This window comes from Glandiceps talaboti, chromosome 10, assembly GCF_964340395.1.
Source record: "Glandiceps talaboti chromosome 10, keGlaTala1.1, whole genome shotgun sequence".
Taxonomy (NCBI): Eukaryota; Metazoa; Hemichordata; class Enteropneusta; family Spengelidae; genus Glandiceps; species Glandiceps talaboti.
This window is the reverse complement of record NC_135558.1, coordinates 17,269,477-17,289,823: the sequence shown is the minus strand read 5'-3', so window position 1 is coordinate 17,289,823 and position 20,347 is coordinate 17,269,477. Positions and strand designations below refer to the sequence as shown.

Here is a 20,347-nt window from a genome sequence, read left to right as displayed (position 1 = left end):
TAAAGGCTAAAATCGTCAAAGCTTCCTTAACCAGTGTGACATGTTTCGTATGAGAAACAGTGCTAACAACTCAGATTATCCGCCTACGAATATGTAAGGATTTCGTCAGCACAAACCTAAGGACACCTTGTGTGTGCGTAAATGTATTACTGAAAGTTGGGGTAGTGATGTCAATGTCGCAGTGCTCGGCAGTAATTGGTGTATGTGTAATGGTAACATTCAACTCGCCTTCACATGCTCATTCAGCTAAGTTTCCAATTAGTCCAAAAATTTTAATATCTTTCATTTTATTTGAAAAGAATCACGCACAAAATGACAAGATAATCAAAATAAATGATTGAAAGACATATTATTGTGGTTGGCTGGACTTTTCCTTGTATTGTATTCCAGAGTGTAGCTTAAAGGGAAACACGACTCAACGAAATACAGACATTTCCATAAAATCTGAGTCAAATTTATGATGTCACATGACATAGATTTTGTGCAATTACCAAGAAACACTTGTTGCTCTCATACAGGTTTATTGTTGTATCATGGGACTTAGCAGACAGGCATATGGATTAGGAGAACAATGAATATTCATGAATATTTAGCTGAAGGTAATAAGCACTTGGGAGTCATGAATATTCATTGTTCAACTAATACATATGTATATCCATTTCCCGATGTGGTTGTTGGTCTTTAAATACACTTCAAAAATTAACTCTTAACTCAGCTTGTGCCCCTTTAATGTTGAAACCAAATTTGAGAGGATGAAATTTACTGTGTAGTTTGAATTCTGTGTACTGTGATATACGATAGGACAAGGAGTTACACAGTAGAGTGTTCTATTCTGCACAAGTTATTGACAATATTATCCATGAAAGTTATGAAAATCGAGTTTTGAGCAAATCTGCACCTTTACAAAAGCGACCGTGACTGTGTATATAAGACTGAAACTCTTTATTATTTCAGCATAATTTCTTAAACTAGTGTTAGCAGTATTAAATTCGTGCCATTGTGCAACAAATAACAAGGGTACATTGTGTGTTGAATGTTTGTTTACATTAGATGTATTTCAGTGAGTAGATTATTACTCAAAACCTTTGCAAGTGACACTCTTACAGCAAAACGATGGTATATATTCAGATACGCCCTTCAGTATGTGCGATGCCCTGGAAACAATAACCACTACACGCCATTTCATTTCTGCTCTTGACAATGTTAGGTAATTGCAACAAAGCACCACACACAGATTTTTATTGAAGGTTCTTTGTATTGAAACTATCTTCACTTGTCAAATACATAATCATTGCAGTATCCAATGTCATGGTAAATATAGGACGCCAGCCAGTTTCAAACTTTCACAGTTTTAAACTTTAAGTTATTGTTAAATATTGTGACAGCATGTCATATGCCTTTATTACATATTACAGCAATGTGCATTAGAAAAAGCCCTACTCTGAGATGGGAGCTACAACACAGGTGTTATTAGTAGTAAATATATGGTTTCAACTACATCTAACCATACTATAGAAAAGTGCAGCATAGATTCCAGGCTACAAAGTGTCACGCTATGCTGTAGAACAGGATAGTATGGATTCGAGGCTACAAATAGTCACGCTATACTATAGAACAGGACAGCATGGATTCCAGGCTACAAATAGCCATGCTGTATACTATAGAACAGAACAGTATGGATTCCAGGCTACAAATAGCCATGCTATACTGTACTGTAGAACAGGACAGCATGGATTCGAGGCTACAGATAGTCACGCTATACTGTAGAACAGGACAGCATGGATTGCAGGCTACAAATAGCCATGCTGTATACTATAGAACAGAACAGTATGGATTCCAGGCTACAAATAGCCATGCTATACTATACTGTAGAACAGGACAGCATGGATTCGAGGCTACAGATAGTCACGCTATACTGTAGAACAGGACAGCATGGATTCCAGGCTACAAATAGCCATACTATACTATACTATAGAACAGAATAGTATGGATTCCAGGCTACAAATAGCCATGCTATACTATAGTGTGGAACAGGACAGCATGGATTCCAGGCTACAAATAGCCATACTATACTATACTATAGAACAGAATAGTATGGATTCCAGGTCATAAATAGCCCTGCTATAATATTGTCATAAAGACACCAGCATGGATTCAGGCTTAGGCTATACAAATGGCCATACTGTAACTAACAGTTGAGATTACAGTAGCCATTCTATCGTGTATGAAAACAAACATCAATGTCAAGCTGGTTGTCATTGAAATAACCTGGGTTGTACTCTTGGCAGACAGCATGGCTTACAGGATATGTGAGTTGTGATTTATCATTCATCTTTACAAAGGTCTATTTCATTTTGGTTTGTCTAAAGCATATAAAGCTGATCCATATCACCATGGCAATCAATTGCCAAAAGTGGTTTCATAGCCATCTTAACTGCACTGTCAAATATCAAAGCTTGAAGATGCTATGAAGAAGTTGTGCCTTTCTTCTTTTCATCTGCTATTATTTCACACAGCCTTGCCAAGACACTGGACATCATGTCTAGCATTTGCTGAGCTGTCTTAAACACCTGAAAAAATAAACAATACTCAAAATTATCATTAGAGCTAAAATGATATTGGTTTGGTGTTTCACTCATGGGACATTACATTTTTGACACAAAAATAGACATATTTCAACTCTAGACTAACAATAACAGAGACACAACAAACACAGCCCAATCACATTGAACAGTGATAAGCATTCTTTGAGAGCGCAATAAAAGCAGGCACCTAATGAAAACATTACACATGGACTTGATGATTTATTTTCTGATAATCAACATATCAATTACAACTTGACTACTTCTACACCCCCACTGTGCAATAGATTGTTAAACTACAATGTATGTATTATGCATTGAGAGTATCACCAACATGTACTCATACATTTACTTTTTTAAAAACTTTTTATTTTTAATTTTTAGCTGACGATCATTTTAAAGGTGTTACGGTGACAAACAGAATTAAATTAGCACAGGTATGTGCCCTTGTATGAAGATTAACCAAAGATTCTGTTAGCGAGACATTAATCTGTACACTCTGTTACTCTGATAATGACTTTCATTTTCTTTTCTCTCAGAAGGAGCTGAAATATCCCAAAACATATCAGTTTGTAGACATTCCATCTACTCCAGTTTGGTTATGAAGATTGGTTGAATCAGTCTGATGAAGTAATATTGTAATGCTGAACCCTGTCAAACATTTATAACCATTTATTTCAAATTTTATCTGCTGCATCTGGAGTTTAAAGCATCTTTACTTGTATATTTAGGTTCTTGGTTGTTGACAATTGTATCCCTGATTTAAAAAAAGCACTTCAAAGCTACTAATTCATATTTTAGTTAAAATAGCCTGGCTGTACTCTGAATGGACAGCAAGGATATGATTTTGCACATTTTCATTACATTAGGATTGACTCTTCAGCTGTCTAACATTAACCTCTGTTTTTGATCAAGATTAGTGCTGAATGTTAAGCAAACTTTATCAATTTAGAGAACCGTTTTACCTAAATTTTCTACACCTAGATAGTCTATACACTAACCTGTAGTTGTTGTTCTGGTGCTAGTCCAGGTAATGGTGTTCCAGATACATTCACATCTACATTTGGCTCATTTTTACCTTTCCCTGAAAAAAAAACATACCACAACATCACATGTAAAAGCTGTCAGTTGCAAAGGTGATTATATTAATTTAGGAATTGGATGCGACACTGCGACAGTATTAAAACAGTCCCTGTAGGTACTAGCATAGTTCAACAGAACAAAAGTTTACTGTATTGCTGTTTAATTTTAGGTGCAATATTCAGAGATTCACTGTGAAGTGTGAATCACCAAAAGTAGAGAACTCGAAAATAATGAATAAGTAAAGAGTGATGCAGTTACAGGCTCATGTTACATTATGATTAAAAGTAGTGAGCCAGAAAAAAAGTTGGTCCTCTGATAAATTAGTACACATTTGAGAACATGAGAATCAAACATTATTAAATTTAAGCTTGCAAAAACATAATTGCAAAATATCCTGACATTTCTCTTCATTCAGTCAGAAAATATACACGAGAGAAGGCCTAATTAAATTTATTATAATGACCTCTGTCATGTGTTGGTAAGGCCCCTTATGTCACTAGTCAACTCTTTGGATAAGAAAACATAGGGTATGATATGTAATTTTCCCACATTCATTAAAATTTCCATTTATCACATAAATACGTGCATATCTTCTACTGTGTGACATCAAACAGGGGTGATTTCAGAGCATATCACCCCTGTTCTACCGAACTATTTTTCCTCCTTACTGTTCGAGTGTTCGTGTAAATCCTACGCTACTATCAAGTTTATCGTAATAATTATGTGCTTTCAAAATGTAAATGCATACATTACGTTACATATCTCCTTGGATGGCATGAGTTTGATACGTAGAAGTCCTTTGCTTTTTATTTGATTCATTTTATTCTATTTAAAAATCACGTAGATTATCGATGTAGCAGCCGGCAAGCTTCAGATTTTCCATCGAGCTCAGATCTCCTAACTTACACAACCCGAGAAAATATTATTAAAATGACGACACAAAAGTCGTATTCAGACAATTCTACTTACGTTTTAAACTAAATTCGGTATTACATGTACATCGCAAGGTTATAACCGATAATTTTGGTTGAGAAACCACACAACCGTATGACCGATACATATGGTAAGCTTGACCTCGTGACAGGTCACGCGATTATGTAATTTGCATAGCCGCCGTGTGCCATTTTTTAATACGCGATGAAGAATATAGTGCGATGAAATGATGCAATATTCGTAAAATACGATTTAAAATTTTAGAAAAATACGGGGAAATACTTAGTTATGTGATAAATATATAATCCCATGAAATCAATGTTAGTTTTACGTCATAATGCTCCTCGTATGATTCCGCGGACCGGCTACAAGCTCGAATTTGTATTAGTCCGCGGAATCATACTCGGAGCATTATGACGTAAAACTAACATTGATTTCATGGGATTATATATAAGTATGCAACATATTAAAATAATTTCTTTGAAGGAAGAAATTCCTTACTTTTTCTTTGTTCGAGAAGTGCCTGCAATTCTTGTTGAAAATGTGATTTGGATAGTCCAATACCCTTTTCTAAGAGGTTGATATAATCCTCTTCAATTGAATCTAATGCACTCCATATTCCACTTCTGTTCTCGGTGACAGGGTCTCTCAGTATCAAAAACCTTAGACAATTCAAAACAGCCATGATTCTGTAAACAAAAACAAATATGTCAATCAATTAATCAATCAATCAATCAATCTATCAATCTATCATCAATGAATCAACAGACACAACACATTATATTATCTAGTGTTTGTGATATGCATGCACTGACACAACTTTGACTTTGAAGGTCAGTGTACAAACAATATGACAGTAGACAACTTGACAGTCACTTAGGGCACCTTCTCTGATGACGCGTAACCATCACCCACCAAGCTCCTATGCAATATTATCGTAAAAAATCTATCTCCACAACTTCCGGTCCACTTTCCAACGTAGCACTGCATTCAGAGGGGCCATATTGTCATAAAACCAGTATTTATGTAAAGAAAGTTATCAAGGACTAGATTTGGTCATAATGATACGAATATAAGAAATGACCATTGCTCTTTGGCAAAATTTCTAGATCAATGGAACAGATTTTGACAATGTATGTACATGTATGCCTGCTGGTTGACATACAACTATTAAATTTGCATATATATACACTACACTAGCTTTTGGTGGAATTGTTAGTATTAACTTAACAGAATATATTTCAAAATTCAGGAAGCATATTCTATTTATAAATTAATTACTATCAACACCCCGAAAGTTGTGTGTCACAGTATCCACTTCAAAAAGATAGCGAATATGTAATTAACTCTGTGATAAGGCAAACATGGCACCATTGAAGGCAGCGATATATAGTATTGATGCATAGGAGCATGCGTCACCATCTGTCTGATTCCTGCAAAAAGTCAGTTAGAGGGCTTCTTATAAGATATGACCTACCTATCTGATTCCTGTAACAAGTCAGTCAGAGGGCCTTTCTCCAGCGTCATAGCGATTTTTAGTAGATCTAGCATGTGTGTGCCTGTAAACCATTCTGTTCCTTCACCAATCTGTCAAAGACAATAATAAATTGAATAGTACACATGTATACCCACTACTAAACTGTGCACACTTACAAAACATTAATAGTATGAAAGCAATAATTCCTTTTTATTACCCTTAAAATGTTTTTTGTTGACTGTATTATTAAAACACCAACCTATACTGATCCAATACTCTGATGTTTTCATGAAACAAAAACAACAAAAAATGACATCGCATATTATGATAAATTTCTATCACACCAGAAATTTGACACACAATCATACAGATATCACTAAGAACTTTAATCTAATAATGGATTATATTGATTTATTTTATATCTATCAAAAGAAGTATGAAATGTGTCACAAATGTTTCTAGATGTTTTTTTTCAAGCAAACATCATTTTTTATTTTTTTGCAATCATGTGAGATTTTGTGGTCACCAATTTATTAAAAATGTCACAGAAATTTTCAGTTTTAGACAACCCAAATTAATGAAATGGTCATCAGCAATGAGATAGTCATTAACAATTGTACAACTCAGTTGCAGAAATTGATGTGTAAGCTGCTCTACACATAGTTCATGTTCAATTAACGCCAACACTAAGCTCACTAAATGGTTCTGCATCAAATGTTACAACTTAAACTAAAAGAGTGTAAAATTTACACATTCACAAATAGAAAAGTGTTTTGGGATATTTTGCTCAATTTCAGTGTAAACTACTCCACCTTTTGATTCTAAATAAGTATTCGCATTTTTTAAAGATAAAAAAAAAATGAATTAATAATAATATTCAGGATCACTCTATAGAACATAGACTTTTACACTGTAAAATTGCACTGAAATGTTTTGTTGGAGCTTTATCACTGAGAAAAGTTTTCAGTAAATGTTGTCAAGATGATTTAGGAGATTCCATACAGAATATTACTTTCAGAGAATCTCTACAGAGCATATCACAAACAAAGTAGATAGTACAGCTTTAAATTCTATGGGGTAAATGGAGTATCAACAAATACTGGGTATCAGGAAGGCGTATTAAATGACATAGAAATTATTATTAAGAATAAATCTGCATTGGGGGGTTCAGAAAAGTGAACATGAAATTTGGGAAAGCTTTGCAAAAATCATAAGATTAATAATGCAATTTTTTGAAGGTCTGGTGTCGCTGCTAGACCATCGAGTAATTCTGCTAACTTTAAACATACCCACAGGTCACAAAAGGTGCTGTCAAGGACAGAGGTACTGTTATCCTCAGTTTTTGTTTGGTAACATTCCAAATACAGATCCAAGGTCTTATTAAGTTATTACAGGACTAGTTATGGTCTTGCTAATGTAGTCATTTTTGTTCTTGTCTATTTTGATGATAAAAAATAAAAAGCCGACTTCATCATTACAGTATACTGATTCTACGACCCACAAATGTACTTCATGATATAATTACTTCCTACCTTCAGTGCCTCATCAACTTGATCTTTGATAATTCCTACAAGAAGACCTGCTACTCCTGAATGTCGAGTTCTTGACAGGACATGTCTTAGTAATTTATATCTTCCATGGTAATCATACTTCTTGATATACAAAGGTAAGAACTGTACAGCTCTTTGTCTCTGTGGAAATACAAATTCAGATATTATAGGAAGTGTACATCTTTTTGTCAATGTTTGAAATATAAATACAATGGTATAAAGTGGTGGGAATTGTATAGGTTTTTGTTTCTGTGTAAAATACACAGGTATACAGTTGTAGAAATTGAACAGATTTTTTTCTGTGGTAAATACACAGGTATACAATAAGTTGTAGAAATTGTACAGCGTTTTGTTTCTGTGTAAAATACACAGGTATACAGTTGTAGAAATTGAACAGATTTTTTTTCTGTGGTAAATACACAGGTATACAATAAGTTGTAGAAATTGTACAGCGTTTTGTTTCTGTGGATAATACACAGGTATACAGTGGTATGAATTGTACAGTTCTTTACCACTGTTTCAAAAAACAAATACAAATATAAAGGTATACAGATATTTAAAGAACTGTTCAACTTTCGCTCTGTAAAAATGCAAATACAGTGGTATACAGAGGTAGAAATTGTATAGCTCTGTCTATGCTTGAAATACAAATACTAATATTAAAGAATTGTAAAGTTCTTTGTCTCTGGAAATCCAAAAAACGAATTTAACATCTTTTTTGTCTCTTTGAAAAATGCAAACATAAGTATAAAGAGGTAGAAATTTGGAACAGCTTTGTCACTGAAAGTAGTCAAATTCATAGTTACATGTAAAAACACATACACTCTAGTGAATAGATCAAAAGATTTATAATTCACAGCTGTTCTATGCTAGCACTGAATAATGCACTTGGCAACTTTCATGCAGGCAGAGGTAAGTGTATAGTGCATTGGACAATTTCTAAAAACTGAAGAAAAAACTTAAAACCAAATATTATAGCATGCGTTTCTAGCCTTTTGAAATAAAAAATATTGTTTGCATCTCTAAATGTAATGTAACTTACTAAAGGATCAATAAAACTAATAAAACAGTGAGTTCCTCTGCCTGAAATGATTTACTCCTTGAAAATAAACTTGCGTTTGGAACTATGCTTTTGGTAACAGTGACTATCAAGGAAATATAAAATGAATATCATGCTATGAAATACTCCAGTTGCTCTTAATAAATTACAATAAAGATAACGAAATTTTGACTTACACTAAGTAATCTTAACTATAATCCTAACATTAAAAATATTCAAATGTACAACTGACAGGAAAAACAAACAACCATATAAATAAAAGACAACAAAAATACACTATTTGAAAAACTGTTAAAAAATGTCCAAAAAGTTAGTGTGAACCCTGGTAAAATGCCAGGGAAAGTTAGGTAGATTTTAACTATTTGCCAGTGAACAAAACATGGAGTCTCATTTCAAACTTACAAGAAGTCTTGAAGGATGATTCACCATTACTCTTTCCATGCTGCCAGCTATTTCCAAGTACCCAGACTTGTCTAATATTTCATGCGGCACACTTCCATCTTCCATCTTGCTTACCAGTGTGAAGGTCAACTCCTAGAAAAATCCAGGGAATATTTAAGAAATAGTTAGCTCCCACACTGGCTTGGCAATAGGAATAGTTAGACCTCAGACTTGCCAAGGAAATACGATCTCACAGTGATATGATTTTCAGCCCCAGATGTGTTGTCCACGAAATGACATGTCAACATGTTTATCATATGAGCTCTACACACACACACACACACACACACACACACACACACACACACACACACACACACACACACAGGTGTACTCACTCACTCCTATAATTTAGGAATATCAAATACACATGCAGAAAGATAATACAGAGTGAACTAAATACTGCAACTGCAAAGAAATGGTAAACGATACTGGTGGTATACTGGTATATACATACAATGCCCTTGGCTATGGAGGCTTCTTCAGGTCTTCGGAATAAACTAATAATGTACATTAAACTAAGATCCATGAGATAAAGTGGACTGTAAAATAGAATCAGAAATTTGTTCATCAAATTCATGATCAGAAAACAGAAAATTTAAGAATTTGTGTACTAAGTTTGATTAATACACTATCATATTGCACCATATATATGCAGATGTCTACTTTTTTCTGTGTTGGTACCGAAATACATTGTGTATAATACTGTATAGACTGTAAGATACGTCATGACAGGACGCCCTCAAACATCACGGCGTACCTTACCGACTAAATACTGTACAATGTCTATTTTTTCAGTTAATACTTTTTTTTCCAAGGAAAATTAAAAATTTATGAAAATATTTCTAGATTTCTAAGTAATAATAATACATTCCATTTCAGTGTCTGGACATTACAATCATTCATCTGTTGCACATGCCAGGTTTAATTAATACCAATTTGCTATCAAAACTTACACAGAGCATGCTTAGATGCAAAGGATTGTGGGATTATTTGCAGTTTTGGTTAAATAATATGGGGTTATCCGAAGCTCCTCTCATATTCACAATGAACTACAACTTACAAGAGTCCAAGACTAAATTATATAAGTAGAAAACTTATGAAGATAAAATAGCTGATGTCTCAGGAATAAAGATATTACGAAATACAATGTATAGATTATACTTATCTAATAGCAAACAATGTGGTACAATTGTTAACAACAGTGAAACAGTGATTAACTCCTGCTTGTCAATAGTCCCTGTTAGTGTTACCCAGACTCTCACCACTGAGGGTGTCACCCCCCCCCCCCCCCCCCCAAAGTTTGGAAAAATATGTCAGTGATTGTTACAAGTTGGCTGCACGGGGAGCTGACCCATAACATGACATCTATAGTAAAATCACATGGTGACAACTCTTGCTAAGACTCGAGTTATTTTGATTTATCTCCATGATTTCTGTTAAATATACAGAGTTGACAAACTGAAAATTCAGAATCATTTTTGTCCAATCATTGACTTCCCAGATCTCGTCAGCAGCCATGTTGTTCCTTACAATGGGTGACATTGTATTTTCCCAGACACTGCTGGGGGGTTATGCCCTCAATGGCAAGAGGCTGAGTAACTGAGACTAGCTTGTCAATGGAATGATACACTTCCCATGATGCATTATTCAAGATGATGGCTATGCATGTGCTCTATTGACGTGTGAGAGAAAAATACATCACAAAGAAATGTACACAGACCAAAATATGTACACGCTCATGGATGAATGCAAGCAGACAACTAGTTGAACCAGTTTTGAGGATCGATCTCTTCAAATAATAAAAAATAGTACAAATTGCTTGCAAATGAAGAAAACTAATATTTTTATCATACCTGTAAATACTTGGCAAATAATCTTCTTCCATTTCCTCCACGATTGTTAAATATGCAAAACAGCTAATTCCTAATAATGGCAATAATTCATTTAATTGTTCTTTGATATTGTCTTCAATTTCTTCATTATCATTATTCACATTCTTTCTTTCCCTCTCTTTATCTGCAGCTTCTTTTTCATAATTCCAGGCATTAAATTTTCCATATTTGATAAGTCTGTCATAACTGCAGTGTATGGCTCTAAGGTAGTGCTGTGGGTAACAATGGGAAGTAAAATGATTGACATTATACACATGTTGACTGCTAGCTCTAGGGTAGTCTTGCTGCCTAGACATTCAGGCTTTCTTTCGATACTATAAGTGAACGAAGTTCGCAGTGAGGGCTTGCCCGAACAGTCTAGCAAATGTCATTTTCAGACCGGACATTCCATTGAGATTAGTGCGTTGGGCCATTTCTGCATATATATACTTTAATATATTCAATCTCTGCATGCAGGTGTTGACAAACACATTTACGTCATTACTATGTCTTATCAGTTTATGGTAATTGTGTTTGATGAGTGTGTAGACGTTGTCATTCACACATTTTAGTTAACGCATTGGTGGTTATTTTTACAAGCCCCTCCTTAAGATGAATATGCATTAAAAATTAGCTATTGTCCTCTGTTTGTGCTTGTTGCTAATACGGTTCTCTGATTGGCAGTTATTTATATCTTGATGACATTTGCTAGACCTTGGATGTTCCATCCTCGATAGCGATGTTCAGTCGTATGTCGTATTCTATCGGAAGAACATCTGAGGTCTAGCAGATAGACTAGCTCTAGGGTAACATGATGTCTGTTTCATTGAGGAACTGTGGATCACCCTAACACATACTTTTTCCCATAGGCAAACAGATCACTGACCCAATTCCACACAGGCACCATCATTGTTGACTGGTAATGTTGACTGGTAATGTCATTTCCATTTACCAACACAAAAAAATTTACATATCACATGACCAAAATTATCAGCTAACTGTAGGGCTACCCCATTTCAAAAGAAGTTTTCCACAATTTTACAAAGACAAACATTTATGACAAATAGTGAAATGTTACATTTACTTGGCCTTAACAATTCTTACAATTACAATTTTCTACAGATGCTGGTAGACGACTTTCTTTGGTTTTCATTGTTCTCATTATATATACTTACCATAATTTGCTCTGCACAACATCTGAATGTACTTTTACCCAAATCTTCACCATTCACATTCTTTTCATCATCAGCGTCTGGCTTATGTTTTGTTAAATCCAACTGAGATAGTGGATAATCTAATAGCTTTAATAGACTGGTAAGAACAAAATAAGAACAAAATAAACTTGTACATTAAAAGAAATGAAAATATGAACAAGAAAGGATTTCACAGTTTATACACATCAGTGGGAACTCCAAATAATTACAATAATACATGCCCAAGTTACTCTTTTTTTTTTATTTCAAAAAAATTCAAACATCAACAAAGACATCGCTACAAAAACAAACATCAACAAATACATCCCTACAAACACAAACATCAACAAATACAATGTACATCCCTACAAACACAAACATCAACAAAGACATCCCTACAAACACAAACATCAACAAATGCATCCCTACAAACACAAACATCAACAAAGACATCCCTACAAACACAAACATCAACAAAGACATCCCTACAAACACAAACATCAACAAATACATCCCTACAAACACAAACATCAACAAATACATCCCTACAAACACAAACATCAACAAATACATCCCTACAAACACAAACATCAACAAATACAATGTACATCCCTACAAACACAAACATCAACAAAGACATCCCTACAAACACAAACATCAACAAAGACATCCCTACAAACACAAACATCAACAAATACATCCCTACAAACACAAACATTAACAAAGACATCCCTACAAACACAAACATCAACAAATACATCACTACAAACACAAACATCAACAAAGACATCCCTACAAACACAAACATCAACAAATACATCCCTACAAACACAAACATTAACAAAGACATCCCTACAAACACAAACATCAACAAATACATCACTACAAACACAAACATCAACAAATACATCCCTACAAACACAAACATCAACAAATACATCCCTACAAACACAAACATTAACAAAGACATCCCTACAAACACAAACATCAACAAATACATCACTACAAACACAAACATCAACAAAGACATCGCTACAAAGACAAACATCAACAAATACATATGCAAACAAATACAATTCTGAAAACATAAATACATGTCATTAGGAAGAAAGTTATACTCACAATCTTTCAATTTCTACTTTCATTTTTTCATTTTCTGTCTTATTTTCCTGTCAAAAAGGGAAACACAAACATACAATACTTTGGTTAGAAGTTTGTGTAAGTTATAGGTTTTTAGGTTATAGGTCCATATTAATCTTCAGCTGTTAGTGACAAACCCTTTCATGTCCCTCATGTCTGCGTATACATGAACGAAGGGAAATATTTGGTAATAATTACACACTATTCTCCACACTTTTTCATTCATGATCAGCCAAGGAAAATACAAGTGACCTAAGGGGTGTTGTCACTACAAGTCGCTAGACTCACCTTTGTAATCTCATTCCCTTTGGAACTGTGGATTTCAAATACAAATGGGGTAACAAAATCAAGAAATGCTGTAAGGGTCCTTTCTGTTGTCTTGATTGATTCATCCTGTTCCTGTAGTAACTCTTTGTCTGTATCACTCATATCCATATTACTAGGGAGCCTTACTGTTTGTAAATGAGCATGGAATGTTGACAGTACCAGATTCATGGACACACTTCGATGCTTTGGCAGTCGTCGAAGAACTGAAAGTTTGAATAAATCAGTACACAATTACTTAAAGGTAAAGAATTAGGGTATTTACAGGGTCTTTGCTAAGATTTGAGAATCCTGGTACTGTACCAAAATGACTATGTCTGGTAAAAAACTGAATCCTTTTCACCATAGGGAACTCAGTTATGTATAATTGTCACTATTACTTCAAGATGAAGAAGTTGGTTGTTGACAGTGACTGTATTTGCTAAGATTTGGAAATCCTAGCTGGTACCAGAGTGGAGAAATCTGAAGTAGACTGGTGGCAGTGTTTCTGGTAAAGTTTGGAAACCCTGGTACCAGAGCTGGTAAAAATTGCATAGATTTCCACGTACAAATTACAATGTACCATAGGGAATATCAGTAAAATACAGGTGAATTCAGGTACATTTTACCTACTTACTTCAGGTTAACCAAAAGACTGATAGCAAACCTGGTAAAATGACTGACAAATTCAAAATACTGGTCAAACAATTGATTTGCTAATAGTAATAAAACTATGGATAGCAGTTATTGGATTCATATACATGCGAAATCAAAAGGACCTAGTCATATTACCTGTTTGCATTGGATTCATAAATTTTTTGAAGTGTTCATTATCCAGGAATTTATCAACTTGTTCCAACAGGGACAGCAGTATCTCTTTAGGATTACACACCTGTAAGTAGAGTAAACCAGTCATGAATTGTAAATAAAAACAAAGAAAAATAGTTTTGATATTTTAACACGTTATTAGAAGATTTAACATTTAACATACACAACTTTAAAGACAAAATGAAAATAGCAACAGTTCCATTCCATTTATCATTAATTTGTTTGGCAACATTTATAGTATAAAAGTGTCGAAATTGCAAATGAAAACTGGATGGTCTAAACAAAACTCAACTAAAAAGGATTCTAAAAACTCTGACTTTTGTACTGTTAGCAGGGCATTGTCAGGTCAGTAAATAGAATGCTGTGCTGTGTGTAAAAATGAAGTGCATGCAGTTCATGTAGGGTTGAGTAATATAGTTTTAAAGGTGGCTTACTGTTGCTGTCACTATTCATATCATGTGAAGTGATCATATTTCTGCACCTGTTATAAGTCTAGCCTTTGAATGCACTTATACAATTATACAATACAAGTAAATTATCATTGCCACGCCATAGAAACATAATGCAACCAAGATCAAATTTATGTGGAAAGCACAGTGTACGAAATATCATTATTATTATTGAACTCGTTATCAGTTTTTCCCTTTGACTCTGTCGTTTTGTGTAAGTGTCATTGTAAATGTGTGTAACATGTGTCAATGATAGTTGTAGTAGGTACAGACAGAATGTTACAATGTAACACTCACAGACATGATTTATTTGGTGGAGACAGTGTTCTGAATAACAGACAGTGATGTATTTGTTGTCAGCATACCAAACTGCTTCTGGTATTGAAAATGTTGTGTCTGGTAACCCTGACTGATGATTACTCTCGTGAAACCCTGTTGTAGTTACACTCATGCAGCACTACAGACTTGTAAATAGGTACACAGTCATACATTTTCACGTAGCAGCATTTTCAGATAGAAAGAAATACAGTTCTTTGCACAGACTATACTTTCCACATAATTGTGATCATAGTTGTATATTAGATATCCATGAATGGCTCTGTATGTATCTCACAGACTATAGCTATATCATATGATAAAATTGATGAAGATATGTATTTTCAAAATTCCCATATTCTTACCAAAGCTATCCTGTTTAGTACATCAATAATATTATTGTTGTTTTCATCTTGTTTCTCTGTGATGTGGATGCAAAGTATTGGTATGAAATCCCAGCCAATACATTTCACCAAGCCCTGGGAAACACAGGAAGAAATTTACCAATATGATGTTAATTTCTATTAGACTAGTTTCTAACTTGGAGTTGAAGCACACCTAAAAAACTTGATATAAACAAATAAGCAAACACACACACACACACACACACACACACACACACACACACACACACACACGCACACACACACACACACACAAAATGATGTCACTTTGCGGTTGAGGATTAAAACTGTAACACATTTAATTTTAGACTGATGGAAAGTTATTAGAATTTGATGTATATCATGGATATCACAATTCTTTTGTAAGGCAAAATAAAAAAAGTTATGATTTTATCTATTCTGTCAATATTGCAATACACTCAATTTGACCAGCAGCCCCAGTAATTAGTAATTCCTAATCCCTAAGATTGTAAAAGGGGACGGACTCGACTAGTTGCAAAGACAACTATTTTCCGTCTCCCTTTCCCATGTTGAATACTTCATATATTGTAGAACTGTTATATATATATATTTCTGGGAATAAAGAAGATTATTACTATACACACACAGATGCATGCACACACACACATACACACACACATACACATGATACATACACATACACCCATACACACACACACATGATACATACACATACACCCATACACACACACACAAACACACAGACATGCATACACACACAGATGCATGCGCACACACATAACTTGCAGACATGTCACAAATGCACAATTCATAAGACTTAAAGTCTACAAGTAATTGTAATTTTCAAATTAAAATTTGTTAATAATAATATGAAGTCTGTCTTTTTTTCATCATTTTATGGTTTTTTTAAAATAATTTGTTTCCAATAACATGGCCTCAGAAAATAGCAGAGGTAGATCAAGATTTTATTTTATATCACCTTTACCTTTTTAATTGTTTTTATTTTTGAAAAATATAGCGTCGACCCAAAACCAAACGAAATGTCAGTGAGAACACCCCATCTGTGATACTTTGATGAAATATATACAGACATTGTTGAGGAAAGAAAACAGACATACATGACAAAGAATTGGTCATTTTTTTGTGTTTAAATGTTTTTAAAATGTTTTGGGTCTGCAGCTTAAACTAGGGTCAATTGGGATAGCAGAAACACATAACTTTGTTTACTTTGCCTTACAAAAGAATTGTGATATCCATGATATACATCAAATTCTAATAATTTTCCATCAGTCTAAAATTAATTGTGTTACAGTTTTAATTCTCAACCACAGAGTGACATCACATTCTCCATGCAGACAAAATTAAACGAATAGGGTCTTCAACTACTGTGAAAATAAATCCTAACAAAACACAATACCTTCATCTTACACTAATTCTTTCCAACAATCTTCATATATCAATTTTCCTTTTATCTAGTAAGAGTCACTGATCAAAGAGGGGGAACTAACATATTTATTGGAAAATTTAAATACCTGAATAATGTCCTATGAAAGAGAGCAATGTCCAACAATACCACTTTTAGGTATTGGTCAACAAAATTGAAATTACCTAGATGTAATAATTGTTGCCTTGTATTTGTTTGCAATGATTTTTATTTTTTTTATTGTGTCTTGAAATTTTTCTTTTTGCACTTACTTATTACTGGGGTTAGGTTCTAGCGGAAGATCAACACAGGGTATGGAATGGCTACAGTTCCATACTGCAGTTATTTATCAAACTTTTTTTATTTTTTCAATTTATTTAACTTCATCACAGGCACGTCAAACTTTCACAATAATAAAAATTAAAAGCAACGTGTACAATAGACTATAACAGGACAGAAAGACCATACATATACCAAAAAAAAAAAAAATAGCAACAAACAAAGAATAAAAACACAAAAAGATAAAAGATATATATATTTAAAAAAAATAAAAAAAAATAAATAAAAAAAACACAGAGTGTAAAATAGCGTAATAAACACTCATTTTGGCCAAATCATGTTTGACTTTCTCTGTCTGTACTAATTTACCAAACCACACTAAAAAAATCACAAATACCTCAAAGTTGTCATCCAAAAGTATTCTTTTCACATCTTCAAATTTACCATCTTCCAGTAGAGTTTTAGCAGTTACTAGAAAAACGTCTTTATTTTCGTCACCAATATCTTTCTCGGGAACATTTTTCTGCAAAGAATAAATGGTTGCTATGTGATTTAATACTGCAAGGGACTATATGAACGCATGGTCACTTTGGTGTCATATTAAGTCGAATTGTCTGAATACCAAATGTGCATTCTTTCCATTCCACGTTTCTGCATGTTGGGGTGGTCTGACTCGGAATAGTGAAACCAAGAAACCATGCTGGGTAGGGAGGAAAACGTGTTTTACGAGTAATTTCAGAATTTCAACCGCTGACTTCCGTTTTTAAAGTTCATTTGCAGATGCCACAGGTTGAGTAACACTGTGGTAAACTTCGTTTGACAATTTGAATTTGTAGTAACCCCCCCCCCCCCCCCCCCGATTGAAAACAATAACATAATGTTCGTAGTCGTCGCAAAGCCACATCGAGTAATACGTGTTATATATTACTAACGCTATATCAACGCTTGGATTTCTTTTTATTTCTAAAAAAAGATCGAGTCAGAAACGGCGAAAAATTTACAAATACTCACAAGTTCTTCCGCAAGCCTGACCAAGTCGTCTGCCATTTTCGCCGTAAACTAGTGAGTAAAGTCGTAAAACAAACTCATGTGTACGATATGTCGTAAATTGTGTCGTTACACACAGTTCATCAGTCTACTTTATACATTTTCAATTTGCAAAACAAAAAGAGGCACAAGTGATAAGTTCAATGTCAAAAAAATCTAAATTTCATCCTTAGGAAATATACTGTTTTGAAAATAGGTCGAGACATCGTCTATTTCTGTAAGTAAAAATCACCGTTGGCGGCGCCCCAGCGAGAAATGACAACTTCGACTCTGCGCCTCGCCTCGAATAAATTGCATAGAAAGAGACTACGGAAGATTTCACAAATTGTAATAATTTGAAATAGCCGTGTAATTGCACATATAGCAATTTAATGTGTGTAGCCTTTCGGGAGGGGGGGGGGGCTACGAAAATTCTTAGATTCATATCGGGTGGCCATGACTTGTTTGACAGCATGATCAAGACAGAGGGTGCAGCAAAAAAAAAATGACCAAAATTTTCTAATCAGCCTCTGCTCGCTCGTTCCCCTATGTTGCACTTGGGGACTAAATTTAAGAGTTCGTTGATAGTAACCTTGTTCATAGATATTATATAAAACAATTTAATCTAAATTGCTCTATTTTTCAGTATGAATACTTTTGCTTTCGGACACTACAAATCACCATATCACACATACACTGTAAATTGCACTTTAAGAAAGTAGCATGTGAAGTTCTGTAACATACTGTATACCAAAGGGTCTTTACTATTACAATAATATAATATAATATACTACTATATTGTATATACCGTACCAATATTACTGTACGGACCATTTTTTTGTCTGACTGTCAAAACTGATTTTAAGACTACTTGATATCCTACCATTTTAGAACATATTTCAACCCTATGAAGTATAAAGGGTCGCTTTTCATCATGATACATAATGGTGTTGTCTCATAAAACATGGAAATTATTGCCCGAAATGGTCTGAATAGCCGAAAGGAACTTATTACCCCAAAATTGGCTTTAAGAGTAAAAAAAAAACATCCAGAGATTCTACTGAGGAGGGTACCCTTGGGCCCACTTCCCCCATGAGAGATTGATAAACAACGTCTCAAGTTCTTCACATACCATTTACTGTCAAAATATTGTCAACCTTTTTTTTTTTTTAATATTTCAACACTATCTAATTGCTAATTGCACGATATATCGTCTCCATAAGGTATTTCCAATATGTCTTATTCAAATAATATTACAAGAATGAAGTATGATTTCGTAATGGGGATGATGATATCACATGTCGGTAATGATATAATAAATTTAAAAAAATCACTATGACAACATTAGGTTTGATTGACTATGTTGAATATGTTATTTATTTCCATGATGTTGCACCAATCACAGTACGCTAAGATGATGTAATGTCTCTGACGAAGATGATATGCTGTCCGTCATGAGAGTCACTACGCATGTGTAAACGGCATTGTCTGTGATGTCAAAGGTCAAACTGAATACAGACAAGAGGAATGCAATATACCATCCAACAATAATACAGAAATACTCAGTTAACCCGAAATAATGAAATATGGATCCATGTTATTGTAATCGTGCATGACAAAACAATCTACTGGTGAGTTTTGACAGTTGGTGACAATTCCATGAGTTTTGTGCGCAGCTTTTAGATGTTAGACGGGGGGTTGCCGTGCCTGGACGGGGGATCCTGACACAAAGACGACAATCCGCACAAAACTCAGAGGAGGGCAATTAGATGGTATTTATGCCCTCAGACTTTGCAATAATCCCAGAATTATCGGGGGGATATAATCTGGGTTATTCCAGTAGAGCATTTCATCACACGCTCTTACAATGATATGGACCCATATTTCATTATTTCAAGTTAAGCGAGGATTTCTGCATCATTGTCAGATAATACATTGCTTTCTTCTTCTCTGTATTCAGTATGATCTATGACGTCACAGACAGTGTCATTCACACGTGCGTAGT

General features: G+C 34.3%; 1 protein-coding gene across 1 annotated transcript; it reads right to left on the bottom strand.

Annotated features, from left to right (window-relative positions):
* Positions 1 to 1,841: 1,841 nt before the first annotated feature.
* LOC144441022 (glomulin-like) lies at positions 1,842 to 18,363 on the bottom strand. The gene is made up of 15 exons (XM_078130533.1): positions 18,328 to 18,363; positions 17,714 to 17,839; positions 15,594 to 15,707; positions 14,429 to 14,528; positions 13,622 to 13,863; positions 13,316 to 13,362; positions 12,176 to 12,311; positions 10,983 to 11,233; positions 9,584 to 9,668; positions 9,088 to 9,219; positions 7,608 to 7,766; positions 6,076 to 6,185; positions 5,100 to 5,287; positions 3,584 to 3,660; positions 1,842 to 2,570 (listed from the first exon to the last, which is right to left on the bottom strand). Exons 1-15 carry the CDS (start codon positions 18,361 to 18,363, stop codon positions 2,466 to 2,468), a joined length of 1,908 nt encoding a protein of 635 aa, XP_077986659.1. The 3' UTR covers positions 1,842 to 2,465.
* Between the last annotated feature and the right edge of the window lie 1,984 nt (positions 18,364 to 20,347).